Source organism: Alligator mississippiensis, chromosome 3, assembly GCF_030867095.1.
Source record: "Alligator mississippiensis isolate rAllMis1 chromosome 3, rAllMis1, whole genome shotgun sequence".
Taxonomy (NCBI): Eukaryota; Metazoa; Chordata; order Crocodylia; family Alligatoridae; genus Alligator; species Alligator mississippiensis.
Genome location: NC_081826.1, coordinates 171,409,261 through 171,430,216, shown reverse-complemented (window position 1 = coordinate 171,430,216; position 20,956 = coordinate 171,409,261). Strand labels below are relative to the sequence as shown.

General features: G+C 45.0%; 1 protein-coding gene across 3 annotated transcripts in view; it reads right to left on the bottom strand.

The window, feature by feature from the left end:
• Nucleotides 1–20,956, bottom strand: part of MOB3B (MOB kinase activator 3B) — a 180,884-nt gene that overhangs the window by 21,961 nt on the left and 137,967 nt on the right. For all 3 annotated transcript variants that reach the window (XM_059724643.1, XM_006271393.4, XM_059724644.1), the window contains one exon: nucleotides 8,630–8,832. In XM_059724643.1, the coding sequence (XP_059580626.1) occupies nucleotides 8,630–8,832 (203 nt within the window). The remainder of the gene's footprint in view (nucleotides 1–8,629; nucleotides 8,833–20,956) is intronic.

Below are 20,956 nucleotides of genomic sequence, written 5' to 3'. Positions count from 1 at the left end.
TAATGCATTATTCCACTTGTGTACTAGTATTACAACTTATGACAGCTGTAGACAACAGTCTTCAGGGAAAACCCTTGCAAGTATACAGTAGGCATGTGCAGTAATATTAAAACAGATGCACCTGATTTTTTAACAACTTAGTGCAAGTGTATAACTACTTTGTATGCCCAAGTATAGTCAGAGAACACAAAATTTTTATGAGGTCCCATGCACGTGTGCCACAACTATGGATAGAAACTAGGTGTGTAATTGTGCATATCTGGCACATGCAAATGAAGAGGAAAACAAGTGTTTAGTGGGTCAATTTGGTGTGTACACCAGAAGTTGATGCACTGCATCCACCAGAGCGTAGTCACACATAATTTGGTAGAAGAATAGGCAAAGGTGTGCTGGAGATGAGCCAAGGAAGTTAGATTTCAGACTTTCAAAAACCAACTAACTAGGTTCAGATTTTGTTTATTTAAAACTGGGGTGTTTCAAATTATGTTCCTTTTTTATTTTATTTATCTGAAAGAAGGGGGTTCAGAAAAGGAAATAAAAGGTCCACTTTCAAACGTTATTAGATTTTAGCGTTAGAAGTTGTTATTATAATTTAGTAGTAGTAAAACGGCTATAGCCTAGGTACCTGAGGAATATATTTGGCCACACAAAACTAAATCATGTGCTGTCTTTGCTAAAAACAACTTATAGTCTAAACCAGTGATTTTCAACACTGTTAGGTGAGCATCTACACCTACACATGATTTACAACATAAACCCAAAGATTTCATAGGAATCCACAGTGTAAAAACCATTCTGCCCAGTTGTGGTCTTTCTGAGTTTTTTGTAATGGTAATGGTATGGATTTTGGACAGGGCTCAGCAAATGAAATATGTTTATGGGATTTCTGAACAACAGCTGGTCAATAAAGGGCCTGATTAATAAACGATTTATGTAGCACAGATAAATATACAGCAAAGCTCCTAGTTATTTTGCAAAAGGATGCACTGTTTGCAGTAAACTGGGATAACAGCAGCAGTTACTTGTGACTCAGGCACAGGCATGGTACTGTTGTGTGATATGAAAGCAAACCAATATGTGGTATGCACTACTGTAGTCTAGGGATTACACTGATCACACCATGGGTAAGTGAGCAATCGGAGCAGAGAAGCCCTTAGTATCTCAGGGGTGTTGTTTGCTTAAAATTAATTAATATACATTAATTAATATGCCCTAACAACACTGGAGTGGCATAAAGAGTGCAACTGAACAAACAGAAAAGAAATGGATGAATCTAAACTTAATACTGTCAGTCTGGATCACGGTGGCATGTAGCTTTTGGTTCCCTCAAGGCAGCTTGAATAGCATAAGCAAACACAGACATCACTGTACACATGGACATCCATTTCCACAAAGTTTGAGGGAAGAAGTGTACTTTTTTTGAAGCTGGGTATTTTTGTGTATGGAAAGCAGCTGCCCAATCGACATGGAGATCAAAATACTCTGTCCATGCATGTAACAAGGTGTGGCACAACTAGCAGCAATTCCTGCTTCCTAAGCCTAAACTATCCTTCCCATGCCCCCCACACCTGCAGGTAGAGGGAACGCCTCTTCATTCTCCCTGTCCATTCAAATCTTTGGTTGTTCTGGCAAAAAAATCCCACCAGTTAGTGATAAACGGCATCTTACAAAGGCATAGAAATAGTGCAGGGATATTACATTCATTTTCTTTGAGAAATAATATGCAAACAAAATGCAATTTTATACTGCAAGGCTAGATTTTACTCTTAGTAGGCACATCTACATATGCACTTTAATGCACATTAGCCTATTTAAATGTGCATTAAAATGTCACAAAAAATCCATGTGCTTTTATTAATGTACATTAAAATAGACTAATGCTCCTTTTTCTAGTACCTCACAAAGGAGGTACTACACTTAATGTGCATTAGCAAAAACATGTAGATGTGCCCAGTATTATCAGTGTAAATTCAATGCAATTCTACTGACGCCATAAGAAACACTCTGAAGCCACATTAACATAACTGTGACTAGATTCTGTCCCTGTATCATAACACCCAGGAGGACAGATTGAGCCACGCAACCTTTACCTGTGGCAGTTTCTGTCTTAAAAGTGTTTAACTGTGAATGCCTAACCCTGCCCAGTGCACCCTAGATTTTTTATGCAATATATTGTAATATTTGCTACAAACCAACAAACGGACCACACAGATATCCTGATTAGGTTAATTTAAAAGATGTATTTGGATTTGTAATTCTACTTGGGAAAGAGTTTTCTACAGGGAGAAAAAACACCCTAAAAAGCCTCATCTTATTCTGGCAATTTTGGATACATATTTTAAAACTGATCCGGAAATCAAATGAAAAGTTATTGGAGCCCAATCCTGCTTGAGAATAAGGAGGAAAAAAGCAAAACCCTTTATATTTGATCACCATGGAATAAATTTAGCCACAGTCTAGGCAGTTCCCAACATTTGGCAAATTCCTTCCACCCATTTAATTCCACTGACTTCATTACAGTAGCATCCATTTATTACCAGGGCTGCATCTGGCCCTGTATTATTAAATTAGAGAGTATTTGCACTAAAAGTGGTACCTGGACATTTAAATGCCTTCCTTTCATTTTCTTTGCACACACCTACTTTATTATAGCTTGTTATCATAAGCCAAAATGGTGTTAATGAATTGGTTTTGGAATGAAGGAACAGAGTTACAGTGCTATCTGAGAAAGGACACTTTGTGTCTGAAAGCTTGTCTAATATCTTTCCTAATTATACAATAAGTTCAATAAAAGATACTGCCAAACAAACCTTGCTTTTTTGGATGAAGTAGCAAATTGCCTATGGGACAAGAAAGAAAAGAGGAGCCATATGGAGGAAAAAGGGAACAGAGGGCTAAAATCCACTACCATTTACACTAGTGCAAGTCATGGGTAGCATTACAGGGTGCTTATAAACATGGTTCAGGTGATGAGGGGTACTTTAATTAGCGCAGCTCCAAGATTTGCATTAATTAAAAGCGTCCAGAGTGTCATGTGTATCAGTGTTCCCATGTTGAAAAATGGTGGTGGAATACTTTGAACTAAAGCAGTGCCATCTTTGTTCACCATTTTGAGGTCCACTTTGCCCTTACCCCATAAAGGCTAAAAAACTATGATGCAAGCTACAGGCCTGCATTTTTTTTTTTTTTTTGTTTTTTGGAAACTGGTACAGATACACTGATCCCCAAACAGGATAGTCTGCATGGGATTTTGCCCCTGCAGCCCTTTCCCCTATTCCAGATGGTTCTAATCTGGTCATTTCCTGCCAGAAGATAAGAAATATTTAAGGATGTGAAGAAAAAAATCTGTCCCTCAAAAGCACCCCAATTTCTTCTGGGTTAGCTGCTGCTGGTAGCCTGCCTAGACAAACTAACTTGGGGACTAACTAACTTGAGTGCAATCTTCTTTCTCAGCAGGAGTACCTGGCCCCAGACCAGAACCAGCTGCAAGCACTGACCTGACTGGCCACAAAGCCAGCTAGGCTGAGTATGTAAGCCCAGGCCTTTCACTTGGACTCTGGGAACACATCCAGATGAGCAGGAACATCTTGTGCTGCTGCTACTTATCCCTGGGGAACGCCCATGCCGTGTATGCTCTGGCTGTGTGGCAGGTTACCCCAGGTGGAGTAGAGGAAGCTGGGACCATTAACTATGCTGTCCCCAGCAGCCTTACCTGGGGTTGTGGGGGTCTCAGAGAGCTGCAGTCAAGGTGCTCCTGCAGCAGGGGGCCTAGCTGGCAGCTGGAGTGTGGCTCCAGCTGGCCAGGCTCCAGTTTTAGGTGGCGCATGCTACCGCTACATGTGCTGCCCCGCTTTTTTTGGCAGGGGGTTTTTTGATCCTGGGATTAAACCCTTCCCCTCCCCCCATTCCCCCGTGCTGCAAGGTAGCAGCATGGGCAACACCTGCATGTGCAGTGGGTGTTGCTAAAGATGGGTCTGAGGTGCCGCATACCACACATCCGCGCTAGTCTGGACATGCTCTGGCTGTGTAATGACTCGCACCCTATAGCAGCTTAGCTTGCCTCACCCCTGCTCCTATGTTACTCCAGCCCTCGATCCCAGTACCTCACCCCTGATTATCTTGTGGTATATCTGGACTCCTGTGGTATATCTGGACTCCTTGTACCTTTGGCTTGGCTTGGACTAGAAAAGTGGACATAATTTTGAATTAGGAATGTAACTCTGACTATTGGTTTTGATCCCTTTGGTGTAGCCTTGACTGCTGATCTGGATTCCCCCAAGGCTCAGGTACTTAGCTAATGCTGTGGCCCAAAGGACTGCTTATAACTGTATCCTTAGGCTGCTTTCAAAAAGTCTGCCCTTTTACAGAACACATTGCAAAAGCTGAAAATTAGTCCATGCTGGTGAACCCTCTCTAATGGCTGCAGCCAAGGGGAAGATTTGAGAACATTTCCTCAAAAGAGAAGAGAGTCATTTCACACACATGCTGTGGGAAAATCAGATTTGTGACAAATATGCTAACCGAAGTTGTAACAAACTATTTGGCCAGGTTTATATGGCCTCACATGAAACAGCTTGTAGGCCTTAAGCAAGGTAGATGGATGAGGTGCCCAGATAAAACTAAAAAACAGTTGCCAAGTGACACAGCAACTTTTCATGACAGACCTTTTACAAATGGAGATGGGATGCATGGTTTGCAAATGGTCTAACATGAAGACGATGAATTCACAATGCAACACAAGGCTCAAAACTGGATCTGAACATACCCAACGTCTATAGGGGTCAAAAAACTGGAGGTCTGCAGCTTTGGCCCTCAAAAAGATATTGGTCCTCAAATGGTAATTTAAAGTGGCCTTCAATAATGTTGTGAGCTGTTATATTATATATGTATGTTTCCATTTGATACTGATGTGCACCCAAACTAGCTACAAGCAAAGGCCTCATCAAAAAGGGCCACAAGGTTGTTGTTTTTTGTGTGTGTACTTCTGTATTGTTTGAATGTTGACAAATCTAAAAGGTATTGTATTTGAAAGTTTGTCTTATCCCAACTACAAATAAAATATATCAGCCTAAAAAATCCTTGCCTTTTGCATAATTTCTGGACCATCACAGCTACAACATCAATTTTACACTACTGACAGATCTAACCTGAGACTGAAGGCTGCTCTAAATGCAGTGTCATTTTCTAGATCACTATAGAAAAGGAGGGGCTACAACAACAAAAATGATAAAAGATACTTGCACTTTTGTAATACCTACTATTTGAGGATCCCCACATGTTTTATAAACATTAATGCTTAGTATTTAGCTTCATAACCCCTCTGTAAAGCTAGTAAGTATGATCACATCCCCTTTCTAGATGGGAAAAACCATGCCCAGTGCTCTTTAATGGGCTTGCTCCATGCCATAAAAAGCTATCTGTAGCAGAACTAGTAGTAGAATGCAGGTCATCCAGCTCCAAGACCAGGCTTTAACCAGGAGGCTGTAAATGAATCGATTAGCATTTTTATGTTGCTTTAGAGATGTAAAGTGCTAAATTGTTATTGGGCAATATCTACTACTAACAGTATTAGTTACACTGAAGACAAGGATTAAGCCTTACATAACAGCATTTTGTCAATAAATTACAATCTCTCTGGAGCTCTGTTAACATTTCCACCCAGAATCAAATTAAAATTCTAAAGTATTTACAGTACCATAACTAAGAGCTTGTCTGCAGATAGCCTGGAATAGTTATCCCACATTCATTTCTTGTCCTAGGGCTTTTAAAGCTTAGTTTGCAATTGGATTAAGGCAAAGGTATCAAAGATACAGCACTATCATGTGGCCTGCTATGCTGTTGCCTGTGGGTCTCAGACTGGACCTACGTGCTGTATGTGGTACAGGGCCAGGGCTGAGGCGCACTGCACACAGTGCAGGGAGCTGGTTCTGGTGTGTACAGCTGGTCTGGGGCATTTATGGTGCCCACACTGGACCAGCCCTGCTCAATGGAACCAGCACACATGTCACTCATTCAGCCCACTGGGCCAAATGTGTTTGACATCCCTAGATTAAGCTAAAGCACACTCAGTGGGGAGTTGGAGTATCCCCAGAGGGAGTGAGGACAGAATAGCTACAAAACAGAATTGAATTTACAATTCATACCTTCACTTATTTCATGAGCTTCCCCATTCAAATGTGTCCTAAGAGCCTTCTGAGTGTTATATTGTCTACATATTACCTGCAAAACAAGTTTCCAAAAACTTCCCTTACAATTTAACTGCAGGTCCTTATATTTCTTCTTGGATTGGCCCACGGCTTGAACAAGTGAGCCAGCTTTCTCTTCTGCCTTATAAACCTGCTCCACAAAGGACTCTTGTCAAAATAATCAGGCCTGGGAAACGTGGCAGGACAATCAGGGTTTATAAATGCAGCCCCAGACTTGGATTCAAAGAGGAAATCCTGTGACTCCCTAAAGGAAAGACTCTCTGCCTTACCCTAATTTGCTCTTTCATTTTTGTAATTGCTGCACCAGATTTTAAAATGATAAACTTCACCTTAAATTACCTAAGTCCTGCCTCCAGGCTGGTATGTATCAAGAGTATTATTATAAATCCAATACCAGCATTCTGAATGATTTCCCTTATTCAAATATACTTTGATCCATCAATAGACTTCCGGTTCAGGAAGTGCAGGGAATCTTTATTTAATCAGAGCTTAGCCCAGTTTTTAATTAGTGAGATAATTTGGGCTCATTTCCTGCAGTGGTGAACTTGGTTGGGCACAGGTCACCCTTGGCTGTTGCATTAACATTTGAGATGATTTGCCACATCTCTGTTCACATGGCGATCAGTTCCCTCCTCTCTGACCAGCACAAGATAAAAAAGAAGATGCGTGTTTTTATGCATTTCCATGTTCCTGGTCTTGGGTGACAGCTGCGAATTGGGTTCTGGGCGGTGAAAGCAGGTGGGGCTCCATCAGCCTGCTGTCACAGCTTTTCCCAATGCAAGTTAGGGATAGAATAACTCCCTCTGTGCTACTGAGTCTCATCAGGCTTCTAAACTGAGTCTCCAGAGGACTTCATGCCACCAGCTGGATTATGTTCCTGGCTTTATACCAGACTCACTCTGTGTACCTGGGCTCACGCCTGCATCACTGTGGCCCTGAACTGCTCTGCCTGTAGGCAGAGTGCAGGGGTCAAGGAGTTAACAGCTGAAAATGGCTTTAGGCCATTTCTGCTCTCTCAGTAATGCTGAGATCAGCAAGGGCCTCAGTGATGCTCGAACTTATGCTCTGCAGAGCAATGAGTGATCCAAGCATTTTCCTTCCCTGCCTCTGGTCTTACCTCCCACACATCTTGGCTCTAACACATCTGCAATGCTGGGTACTGGGATAGGGGTAGGGGGAGAGCTGCTTTAAGTTCTTGTGAGTGGCAGGGAAGGGCTGTTCTGTGGAGGCATTGCCTAAGGACTATTTCCTACCTCTTAAGGCCACTTTGTCCTGCCAGTTCCGTTTACCTATCTGTAAAATTGCAGGGATGCTATAGATTATTAATTAATACCTCTAAAAGGACTTTCTTACATGGTTGTTTCTTCCTTTGATCTCCTGCAAAACACTTTCTGCTTTCCTTCCTTCTGCATTTCCTGCTCCAAAAGCATTTCCTGCTCTCACCCGCCCACAAGTCTTGTTCACCCCCAGTGGCTTCTAATTTCTGCACATGCACACACACAAATGCAAGCATCTACTATTTATTTATGCACAGACATATTTCATTTCAAGTTATTTGTACAGTTCACTTCATGTAATGTATATTTAACCATTCTATAGTGCAACTTAAAGAAAAAAGGTCTGAATAATGCTAACTAACAGTTCATCAGAAACTTACTGGATACAGAGTTTTCCAAGTTCTAACTTGTGCATAACATGTAGCCCTGATCCATTCTCAAACTGGCAAGGTGCCCACTGCTAAAGTTTGCATGGAGAACCACTTTCTGAACTGTCTTTTCCCTGCCAAAACTTGATTGCTTTTATAAAATCTTTTTTTAGTTGCATTTGCAGGCAATGGCAAAATGTTTCCATTTTTGAAGCTTTGATCTCTGTAGTACCCAGGAACCTCGGCCAGGGGAAATATCTGGTATTGTGCTGTGAGCTGTCTGAACTTCTGTCTCAGTGAAAGAGAAGTCTGGATCTAGGACACTCAGTATTTAATTATTAAAAAGAAGATGATGGTAGGCTTGGATTTAAGTCACTCCAATTAGACAGAATGCTTCTTCCTCTGGGTACAATGCTGCTGCTAATCAGCAGTAGAAAAAACAAACTAGTAAAAATACTGATTATTTAGTAATATATACATATCACAGAAATGAGCAGAAGAAAAATAGGCTGCTATTTTTAGCGTCAGTGTTTCCCACCCTGTATTTTTCCATCTAAAATGCTTTGAATTCTATTCTTTCTACTTTCTTCTTTTGAACCATACAACAGAGGGAACTGGCCTATTTACCGAGACAGTTAATCTCTTTAAATGCTCTACCCTCAAACATGGCCTCTTCTTCCCTAGTAGAATCCACTGTGACAAGTTTGGAAAAGGTTGTTAGAAAGGAGAGTGGGAACTTCCCCCCGCACTGGATTGTACTGTTATTGCAGCTACTTACCAAAGGTTCAAGCTCCTTGCGGTCTATGAGGTTGAGCTCTGTTACAAAGTAATAAAAGTGCTTGTAACAAGTATTGACATGGGCCTCAGCACCCATGATGATGATGCGGTCAAAATGATGAATGTAGACGTGAACGAATACCCGGAAAAGCCTGCACAGGATCTTCTTGCAGATCTGAAGGAAGTTCTTTGGAAAGGGAACACCTGTGAACAGAGAAAGGCAGGGCTGTCATATTAATCTTTTTACCTTCCCAGAATAATGGCTTTAGCTTAGATCACTGCTTTTTGAGTCTGATTGCAAAGTGTACCACCTCGTGAATACAAATGTTTTCCAGCAGTGGCACTGCTGTTCCACATGCTATTTGAGATTAAGCCCTTCACACATAATTGGATAGTTTTCCACTGACCTTCTTCACAGTGCCACCCTCCATAAAGATGGAAGAATCAGAGGAGGAACAGAGACAACAGAAACAAAGACTCTTTCATTCACTTTTTACCTTCATCTGAATTCTAGGCACGTTTTAAAGCTATTATTTTACAGAAAGACCTAGTACAGCTGGTAGAGCCATGTGGTTAACAGTTCCAGAGTCTCCAGGAGTATAATGAATAGGAATGCTTTTTGGTAGGAGACTCCAGAGCTGCAGCAGTAGCAATGTTTACGGGAACAGCAAGATGCACTGCCAGTACACAGCACTGACAGATACTTCAAAATCCCCTGCATATAAACTTGATCTTGTGAGGTGCAATGTTTCTTTAGCTGCCCTTAGTATTCAACAAAAACAGAGGACTTCCAGTTACTTGTCAGGCCCTAAAAAGGATGCAGACAGAAGTGCAGATCCCCCCTGTAGCTGAGAGCGCTTTGCAGAAAGTGTTCTGAGTTACAACACCCACCCCCCCACCAAACAGAAATTCACTGTTTGTTCCAGGGGGAGGGGAATCTAGCTGCTGTCTGCCAACCGACAGCCGGTTTCCCCTAGCAATGGTCTCTCCTCTCTCCCAGCCTGTCCCTGTTTCAGAATGGGAGGGGGGAAAAGGAGCACAGGTAGCTCATTCTAGGAGTCTGGAGCTGGAGGGTAGGGTGGGTGAATTAGAGACCCCCCCACTGCCACCTCCAAGGGGCCCTAATATATCCACCCTACCCTCCAGCAGGGGCTGAAAAAAGCCCAGACAAAACTGTCTCTACTCCTTTTTCCCCCTCCCATTCTGAAAGCAACTCGAGGCTGGCAGGCAATGCAGACAGAAGATGCTCTGTTTCATTGGCACCGTGTAAGGGGTGCATGTGGGCGCGCGTGCACCCCATGAGTGTGGCGGTACACCCCCTGAGAAAGAGGCCAACGATGCCTGCGGGCGGTCAGTACTTGCCACCCCCACCACTTACACTGCCGCGGCGTCTGCGGGTGGTTGCCAATTGCTGGTTGGCGCTCACCACCCCCGCCACCGACAGCGCTGCGGCTGCCTGCAGGAGCTCTCTGCTTGCTGCCACCATGCTCCTGCCACCAACAGCACCACCCCACAGCCTCTGAGGGCATACGGCGTTCATGCTGTGTTTTAAAATGTCTTCATTTGACCCTTCATGCAATGAGAGGTCATATTTTTGCCTGATGAGTCATTTTTAAGTGGTGTGCAATTGTGCACTTGTGTTTGGTCACAGCTATAGACCATTTTCTGTAGCCAGTCAGGTGAAAATTGTCACTTCTGTCTGCATCCTTAAATGAGCATATGAGAAGCTATACCAAGCTATGGTCTCTGCCATCTAAAATAAACTGAGTACCACCACTGAAAAAGGTGTTGGTGTGAACTCCCTCTTGTATTCACTATTGTGCGCCTTCCTTAAATTTTTTAAGATTCCTGGGTTTCATCAGATTCAAAAAGGTAAGTTAACCCGCCTCCCTGCCTCCTGGTTTGTAAAGGCTAATCAGGTTCACTTGAAACTTAGCCCAAGGCTCACCTGAAACTTGATCTATGTTCAAACACACCTGGCCCAAGCTTTAGGTTTGGAATGAAACTCAGCACCAGGAGACTACTCACCTGTACTTGAATTTTTGTCATCAATGTTTCTGCACAGTGCTAATTAGAGCCTTTATGGCAATCCCATATCCTAAAATTGAGCTACACTAAAGTCTTCCTGACTGCCCACCCCTTTATAAAGCAGTTTACAGCTGCCATAATACTTGCATCACGCAGGAACTGGCAAGAAGAAATCAGCACTGTATAATATAAATTATTCCCAAGAAGAGAAGTGTTTTCTTGTTTAATTTTTCTTTCTTGCTTTTTTACTTTTAAAGAGTTTTTAAACATTTTTTTTACCAAAAAATTCACTGAGACAGGAAAAAATACAAAGGCATTTATACAAGAAAATGTATTCCTTTTAAAATATTTCATGGTACAAAATATGTCTTCTTGATAAACAACTCAAACAAGAGGCTGAAAACAGCAAAGCACAAATGCAAAATCCTCCCTCTCTGTTTCTAAGGGCTTGCCTTTCATTGCCTTTGTGCCAAGCCCAAGAGCTCTGTCAGCATGTTCCTGTTTTGTGTACCAAAGCCCAGAAATCTGGTTACTTAGTTGCCTTAGAGCAGCCCAAGCAAGTGCCAAAAAGTGTACCTGAGACAGTGAGCCTGATGCTTTTGCAGGGGGTGAGCTCACCACTGTGCTATACTGCCTAATTTCTGGGATGTGGTGCATACAGTAGGAGCCAGTGAAGAAACATTCCCTGGATTGACAAGGAGGCAGTATTGGCGGTAACCAGGCACTGCTGTCCTCTCCTACAGCTGGAATCCTGCCACACTGCCATGTCTTTTTGCCTGAGTAGCAAGCTTACATAAATTCTCTTTGTTGTCACCTCTGAAGTTTGATAGAACCAGAGAATCTAGCCCTGAAACTTTAGAGAGAGAGCTATGTATTACATGAGCATGGATCCTGGTTTTCTCTGATTAAAAATAGCAAATGCTCTGATAAAAACCCAAAATCTGCGATTAAAATGAAACACCACTATGTATATAGGTATCAACTGAACACAATGTTTTATTGATATATGTACTATTTTAAAGCAATTTAGAAACCTACCAATGCCTCAATCACTAGAATAAAATGAATTATAAATACCTAAAAATTTTGGTACTTGATTTTGGGGTTATCGTGGAAAATCAGACCTCCTCATGCCCCCTTCACTCACCAGGATGCTGGTCCAGGCCTCTCACTCCCAAGCCACAGCCACCTGGGCCCTGCTGGGCCAGCTGCTGCAGCGGAGTGGAGCATGGAGATAGGCTCCCCCTCCCCCATAGGCAGTATGGCCAGAGCAGAGCCCATGGGGGGGAGGGGTGCAGGCTGCCTGCTGCAGGCTTGGGGGCGGGGGGGGGATGGGGCTGGTTCCCCATAACTGTTTGCATTTCCATGGGAGATTTTGGGGGCATGGGTTACCTTGGTCCTCGGGAGTGCACACAGTGGCAAGGAACCACTCCCATCCCCCGCTGCCTGGACGAGCCGACCGTGGCGCTGCCCCACTCCCCACTAGGGCCCTGCAGCCATACATTCCAGCCCCAGCCCCATGCACTCCCCAGCTGGGCAGCATCCCCAGCTCCAGCCCTGCCCAACTCCCTCCCTCCTTAGGGGGGCCTCAATTCCCCCCTGCCCTAGACTTACCTGTGGGAGCTGCTCTCTGGACTGCCTGTACCCCCTGGCTGACTGCCCTCCTCCTGTTGCCCCCAGCCCCTTGAAGGCTGGAACTCTGCCAGCATGCAGAGAGCTCCTTGCAAAAGAACAAAATACATGTGTTTCTCTATTAAAATGAAAAATTCATGGTTTTTTTCAGGTAAAGAGAGAAGATCGCGGAGAAGATCCCTTAGCTCCTCCAGCCCACTGACCACTACCCTATGCTCCTTATCCATGTGGGCACAAATGACGTGGCTCGGAGCAATCCCAGCCAGGTCATGAAGAGCTACAGGGATTTGGGAGCGGGGCTAAAGAGGTTGGGGGCACATGTGGTTTTTTCCTCGATCCTCCTCCATGACCATTTCAGGCTGGACGTAAGGAAGAACTTCTTTACTGTCCAAGCCTCCCAGGTCCCTTCCGAGGTCCCTTCCAGCCCTAATGTCTATGTCTATGTCTAAAAGGGAAAATCCACGATTTTCTCCCATTTTTCCATAGGAAATGGAAAACCCGGATCCATGTACATGAGATAGTGTTGCCATCTCTCTATTTTAATTGCAAATCTCACAACATTGGGTGTTTCCCTTTAAACTCCAGATCCTAAAATCATGTCACTAATTGAGAATCTCAGCTTGCATTCAAAAATAAAAAAAGAAAGTTCATAGTTCTTACAGTTGCATAGAAACACCTCAAAATATGACCCCAGGGTACCTAAGGCTCAAAAAGCAGGCAGCAAGGAAAACAGAACCTAACTATATTGTTTGTTTTTAGAACATTGCTGTTTTAAAGCAGGTTCATGATTTCTAGAGGCCTGTCTCACTGTGTTGAGTTGACAACAGTGGCTTTGGTGACCCCAGCTAAACCAAAACATACCCTGAAAAATTCACTTTTTCCCCACCCCGAAAATATTTATCAGAAGAGACAAAAAATAGAAATTGTTATATCAGCTTATGGCTAAATTCATTTGAAAGATTTGTCACCTTTTAAAAATAATGCTCAAACCTGTTATCATCCAGCACATTATTCCAGGTTAGAGATGTGTAAAGTGAGCCATTCTGAGGGTCTCTGCAGATAAAGGGGTGACTGCAGCATGTATAGGTACACCCAATCTACTTGCCACCGCATCTTTACTGCTATCAGTGCTCAGCTAGCTAAAGTACCTCTCTAAAGTACTTTTTCCTCCTCTCTGCTCTCCTGTTGCCTGTGGCTTTTTGCTTACTCTGAAAAGGACCTAATCCAAAAGGCTACTGTTAACGTCAATGACCCAAGGCAGGTTGTCCCAAGAGGTGTTTTAGGAACTCCAAGACTGGATTTGCCAAGATACGGAAGAAATACTTTTTCTTTCTGTCCTGAAGATAGTATACACATACTCTGAGGCTAAGGGATACATGTCCCACTACAAAGAAACAGAGAAGCACGCAAATAAATACAAACCCAGAAAGCTGAAGTCAGCCCCACAAGAATGATCATCTTCCTAGGATCCTCTGAGCATATATGAACCTAACTTTTCTGCCACTGCAATGGCAGAGCATTGGTGATGTCCTTAGCACCCTTGCTTTTTCTCCGTGGCATATTATAAGGCAGCGGTTCCCACAGTTTTTATGCTGTGGCCTGGCAAACCGCATCACAGCCAATTTCCAGCCAGAAGACAGGTAAGGACACCCCCACACCACAGGCAGGGGGGTGGGCCAAACCCTGTGCTGTCGTGGGCCCTGCAGAAGGACCCACAGCCTCTCTGCCCAGCTCTGGGGGGCTGCGGTTTGCCAGTCTGCAGCCACTTCCAGTCCGGAAGCCGACCATGCTTTGGACCAGCAGCTGATCTGTTGCGGTGTGTCACTGGGCTGCAGACCGTGGATTGAGAACCCCTATTATAGGGCGTTTTAGTTTAGTTTCCTTTATGCACTTTGTGGCTGTGGTGCATGAGGGGTCAGAGTGGACTGTTCTTAAGACTCGGGATAAATGTTCACCTGCAAACGCTCAGTGGCTTGAAAAGTACTTTTTAGTCTTGGGTTCCTAAAAGCACGTTTCAGGCTTGTGGAAGGGAGACAGTTAAATTGTTCCACTGAACAGAAGGGGAAAATATAGATGCTCCACAGGAAATCTGTGAAGGCACATTTCATACTGCGGAGAAACGGACAGAGAGGAGCAGGCTAGCTCCCCCCGGACTGAGGTCATATTGACATGCCTCATTCAGTAGCAAGTCATCAGGAGGATAAGACCTGTGGAGTTTCCAGGAAAGATAGAAGCATTTACATTTGATTCACGCTGTACAGGATGCTGCACGATCCATCTCGACTCACAGGCTGCATCCAGATGAGCAGGGGCGTGTACTTTGTCCTGCAGCACACATCCCTGCGTGTGCTCTGTTGCGGGCTGTGCCCAGTTCCTCCTGGCTCCCAGCCACTCTATGTGCTGGGGTGGGGAGCTGGCTGGGGCACAAGGTGCTTCAACATTGGGATAGCTGGCAGGCAGCCCCTGCGTTGTGGCATCTGCATCTCAACCAGCCAGGGAGCAGCATGTAGAGATGGGGAAGCAAGCAGCACAGGGCTGGTGCTCCCCTATATTTGTGTGCCTCAGTGCAGGGATTTTGCTGAGGAGTGCCTCCTCACTGAGGCACATGGAGACAGTGGAGCTCCCAAGCTGAGGTACACTGCCCCTCAGCCAGCCATGAAGTGGGGCACATTGTGCCTCAAGACAGGGGAGTAGGCAGCCCTGGACTTGTGCTCCCCTGTCTCTGCATGGGAGAGCACATGTGTAGGGCCAGGACACAGGCTGCATCATGCAGGGCTTCCCGCAGAGGTGCGTGGGTTGACCGATGAACCTGGGAACTGCACATGAGCACAGGGAGCCCTGTGCAATGGAGCCAGGAGGACCCTGTACCCTCACCAGCCCAGGCTCCACACTCCTGCTGCCCCACCCTGGGCCAGCCCTGGCCCCAGCACACCAGCACAGGCCCACACTCTTGCCCAGCTGCTGCTGCATTCCCACCCACTGCCCCCTGCTACCCCCTCTTCGCCCACCCACCACCACGGCCACCCTTCCCCTGCCCCCACCTGCTGCTGCTCCTTGCACACCCACTGCCACTACCCCCCACTGCCTTTCCCCCACCCACTCCCACCACTTCCCTACCTGCAAAGCTGAGCTCAGGGCCGTCCCACAGGCGAGGGTGGGAGCACAGTGCATGCTGGCCCTGCGGGAGTGAGCAGGGCTCACCCCCATGCAAGCACAGAAGGGGCAGCCTGGGGGCTGGGCTGGATACAGTGAATTGGTAGGCATCTGCCCACAGGCTGGAAGAAAAAGCCTGGTAGCACACGGGCCATATTTTGCCCACCCCTGGTATTGAAGAGTGGGGAGTAGAGGGCGGAGTTAAACCGAGGGGGCTGTCCTTGGCCAGCAGATGCTACTGCTGCAACTGTTCCCACTGCAGTGTGGGCTCAGGCTCCTGCAGCTGAGAAACAGGCAGTGATGCAGGCTCCTTGGGGCCCCTTCTGAAGCCCCGTTTTGTGCTCCCCACAAGATACAGGACTGTGCCTCTGATGGCAAAGCCTCCTGGGAAGGGGGGGCATCATCCCTGCCAGCCTTTCCCCAGTCCCCTCCCCACCGATACACTGCTGGGTGTGAGGCTACACCAGCCCAACTCCTATGACCTGCCAGTGCAGAGCTGTATATGTCATGGGAAAGACTCCTGGCGGGAGGTGGCCATTTTGGTGCCCTCTCTAAACTGGCACCGGGAGCTGGTGCCCCGCTTATCACCCTCAGTTAGACTACTGGGTTAATACAAAACATTTGCCAAAGTCTACTGCTTTTCAAATGAAAACAATACAATATTTCAGATTAATGACTCAGCAATACACAGTGAAACCCAGACTGTGGGTAAAAAAAGTCTGTACATATTAACCAAATCTGTAGAGATTAACAAAATCTGACTGCACTAAATCATGGAGAAACAGAGCCACCAATGTGATGCAGGATATTTTGTTTTGCACCTTTGCTGACTTGTCACTAAATTTATCAAGCCAAAATTGTTTACCCTGCTGTTCACAAAACAATTGCAAACTCAAGTAATTGGATGTGGGTTTGGGAATGAGGTGGATCTTGTCAGATTTACAGGACAAAGCTCCTTTGATTCCTTTTAGGTGGTAAATTCTCCTTGTGCCTACCTATCTTGTACCTGTTTCTGTTGCTCAATCCTCACTGTGTTTATGCTCAGCTCCACTGAGGATGAGGTGGAGGAGGGAAAGTGGCCACACATCACCTGTTTGCTTCCCCAATCCCAGATTTGGTGGAGGCCAAAACACTAATATAACTTAAAGCAGGCTGGTCTAAGGTCTGCTGCCCATAGCTTGTGACTGCAGCTGCCATTTCTGATATGATCCCCCCCATGTCTTACATGCTAAAGTAGGCAGCACAGAACTGGTTACACCATCTCTGTCAAATCACTAGTGCTCTCTTTCTAGAAACAAGTGTTTTGTTTTCCTGCTGATTCAATTATTAATTTAAAGGCACATGATTTCTGACATCACAATGCTAAGATCCAGAGCAAATGACACTGTACAAAACTGCCTTAATAATAAATGGATAAAAACTGACGCAACCATCCAACAGCCTTTGAGGACAGCCTTGGTTATTTCAAATAATCCAAATTAATTATCTCCCCAGGCAACAAGTGAATGTAATATATCAGAAGATGACAGGAACATCAATTAGCCACTTGTTAATAAGGGGGATCACCTTTCAGTCTTTGGAGCATTACCTAAGTGCAAGAAGGATGATGCTAACATCATGCTTAAAAATTCAAAGGAATGTGCTTTAAAAATATCTGTACAAACTTGTTAAGATACACAATAGTACTGAGTCTTGTCATCATAGATTTGCTTCTCTGCATAAAGGGGAGTTCTTAAGGGCACTGTATTCCACGGTCTGGATCAGGCGTGTTCCATAACAAAGAGTAATTAGTTCCAGCTCCCCAGGGACTGAGTGACATACAATTGTAACTGTAAACTCCAGACAAATGAAGGAATACACGTTCCATTATTAATTGCCTAACCTAAGCTTAATAAATCAAATCAACAAAGGCAAAGGACCTGGACTCTCAGTTGTCTTGCACTCTGCATGCCCAGTGATAAGTGCAAAATGGGTGCAAAACACTACCACTGGTGCAAGGTGATTTTATATAAGTTGGTGGGAGGTATAAATACATTATACTGTAAAATGGGTTAGACAGTGAAGAATCAGGCCACACGAATGTGCAAATGCTGTGTTACGCATAACTGTTGGATTTTCATAAGTAATCTGAATTTTGCTTGCGATTGTGGATGCCTGACGCCTTTACAAATTCAATTTGCTTTTGATGGTTATTAAAAGGACTATGGCCATGTCAAGTTCATCACAGTTTTAACACACTGATATTCCTCCATCTGTTTCTGTGCCAACAATGTATTCACAGAACTGTATGCTAGGACAATTGAAATAATCTGAATTCCATTTTCCAACTGCACGAAGTAGCCCTACTCCCTCCTACCAAATAGATCATTTTGACTTCTATCACTGGAGTGTTAAATGCATCTTTTCCTACCATATGAGATAGTTATTAGTTATTATCCTGCATTTCTTACTCTGTGGGAGTTTGCCTGACCACGTCAGTATTGAGTAGGGAGTCAGGATTTGGCCAGTCCCACTGCATAGGTACAACTGAGCAGCTGAGCTCACAGCTTTAATGTAAGCAAACATTAACCAACTGCTGTTTCAGCCAAGTCAGGGGAGGGAAATTTAACACTTGAGTTCCAGCATTTGTCTAAATGCAGTGAAGAAGATTCTAATTTCAATTACAGTGCGGTAAATCTGGAGTACTTCCATGGACATCAAAACCAGTTCCTGGGGTTACTCCAGGTATTAACAAAAGTGGGATGGAAATTTGGCATAATATTTTGATCCTACTACAGACCGCTGGGAGTAACTCAACTGTGGAATGTAGTCAATTCTCCCCAATCACTCATATTGATTAGACTTAGGTCTTTGACTCAGCAAATTACTTTTTCTCACTAACTTGGTTTTGTGACAATAGTATTTGTCAGATTTAGGATTATGGAGGGAAGGGAGGCAAAGAGCTCAAGTTTAATACTTCCTTTCCTGGCACTTTGCAGTAGAGAAAATATTTATTTAAACCATTGGAACTTTTTGAAAACCAATAAATTCCACAGGAGGAGATCATTATCTAAATATAAATGGAGATACTGAGGGCAGCGGAAGCACAAAGACACTAGATTAGATTGTTGAGCTATGGTTATTAAAAGGCAGAAAAACAAAAGAGAGCAGTGGAATTTTTGAGCTAGCTGCTACTTGCTGAAAAATAGTACTTGTGGATGAGTGAATTGGCCTTGATTCAGCGGTGAGCCCAGCCAGGGCTCAATGCTGTGCACTCAATGCTGTGTGAGAAGGGGAGCGACAGAAAGATTATTTCTGTTAATGTGGATTTCAGAGGCCCAGAGGTCCTGATTTTGCCCCAATAATGTACCAGTTTATATAAACAGCTCTCAAACATTTCAGTTACTCAGACTGGGCTCCTTTGGTGCCATCTTGGGCTTCCAAAAACAATTCACTAGAGGAAAGAAAGGTGAAGTACAGTGTAGGTACTCAGATGCCCAAGTAACAGAAGACACATTAAATAAACATGGAAGATAAGTAAATAGTATCTTCTTTCATCTCTCTGTGCTCTCCTGTTGCTTGTGGATTTTTGCTTGCTCTGAAAAGGACCCAATCCAAAAGGCTACTGCTAACTTCAATGACCTAAAACAGGTTGTCCCAAGAGGCATTTTAAGAACTCCAAAACTGGAGTTGTCAAGATACAAAAAGAAGTGATATTTTTTTTGCTCTCAAATTTGTAAAAGTTATTTTCTTCTTTCCAGTGTTCTGTAGATTCAGTCCTAAACTAGACACTAACACCATTTTGCAGCGTTATTTTACTCCTGTGCCTGGGTCTGCATCCATACCTGATTCTGACCATAACATAATATTACATAATTACATAATACAATGATCAAGCAAGTGACATCTTGTCATGACCCTTTCACTACTTCAGTGTCCCTCAGCCTTTTCCAAACTGTGACTCCATGTGACAACAAAGAAAAAATTGAGAAGTCTCTGTCACCAATTCAGTCTACACATCCATCTAAAAGATACTTCATTTCTGAAAGATCAGGAAATCATACATTGGAGGACAACAGCATACCAGCTAATGAAACCATCCTTTAGTTTGCGTGTGTCTACACATTCATTAATGCACTGTACTTACTGCACATTAAATTTAGTACTTGTATTACCAAGTACTAAATCAATGCACAGTAACTGGTGCTACTGTGCATTACTGCCAGTGCACTCCTTTTTAGTGACGCTACTGCACAGTAGTCTAATACTACTGCTCAGTAGCATATTAACACTGTTTTTGACATGACACACTATTGCATAGTAGTATTAGGCTACTGTGCATTTAGCATCTTGTGCAGATGCACCCTTTAAATAGTAGCTCAGGTCATATTACAGTGGAAAAGTATGTTGCATATTAGGCCTGTGCGAAGCAGCTAGTATTTGCTTCAGATTCAGCCAATTCGGAGGGACAGTGATTTGATTCAATGATTCGAATCACTGGCCCGATTTGGATCCGGTGATTCAGCGCCAATTTGAAGATTCGGCCATAGACTATACAGGCAGCAGTCCTTGACGACACTGGACACAGCTGCCTCCAGCTGGTAAGTCTGTTGTGGTGGGCAGAGGGGGAGGAAAGGGGCATGAGGGAGGGCAGATGAATGCCCCCACAGTGAGGGAGGGACTGGGGCTGGGACAAGTTACCCAGCCAGGGCAGGGGGGGTCCGGGACTTGGGCAAGGGGCTCCCACCGCTGTGTGCTGCTGATTCGGGAGCTGCTCTTCCGGTGGCTCCTTCAAAGGCTCTCACCACTGGTTCAGGAGGGCATGGATGCAGGTATATGCTGCCAGATCTGTGTGGGGTGGGCTGGGCTGGGCTTCAGGATGTTAGCCCCAGCTGCCCGCTGCTGGGCTGCACTCCATGGGGCGGGTGGAACCCAGGCTGCACTCCAGGCAGCTAGACCCAGTCACAGTCCAGAGCACAGCCCTGGCTCCACCTGCCCTGCAGAGCGCAGTGGAGTGGGGTCTATGTGGGGGCTGCAGCCACCCTAAAATTCCACAAGCCACAGCTTGTCCAGGAGGCACGGGGAGGTTGGGCGAGCAGCAGGAGGGCATAGCCCCCATTCCCAGTGCCTTCTGCCACCCATCCGGAGTGCAGCCCGGCCCAATCCACCCTGCACAGATCCGTGGGCACACGTCTGCTTCCAAGCCCTCCTGGACTGGCAGTGAGAGCTGCTGGAGGAGCCACCAGAAGAGCAGCTCCCAGACCAGTGGTGTGCGGTGGTGCACAGTGGCAGGAGCTCTCTTCCCCAAGTCCCACACCCTCCTGCCCTGGCTGGGTAGCTTGTCCCAGCTCCAGCCCCAATCCTTCCCTCGCCATGGGGGCATTGATCTGCCAGCTCTCACACCGCTTCCCTCCCCCCTCCACCCACCACAACAGACTTCCCAGCTGGAGGCAGCTGTGTCCAGTGTGGTCAAGGACTACTGCCTGTATAGTCTATGGCCACATCTTCGAATTGGCGCCGAATATCTCTGAATTGA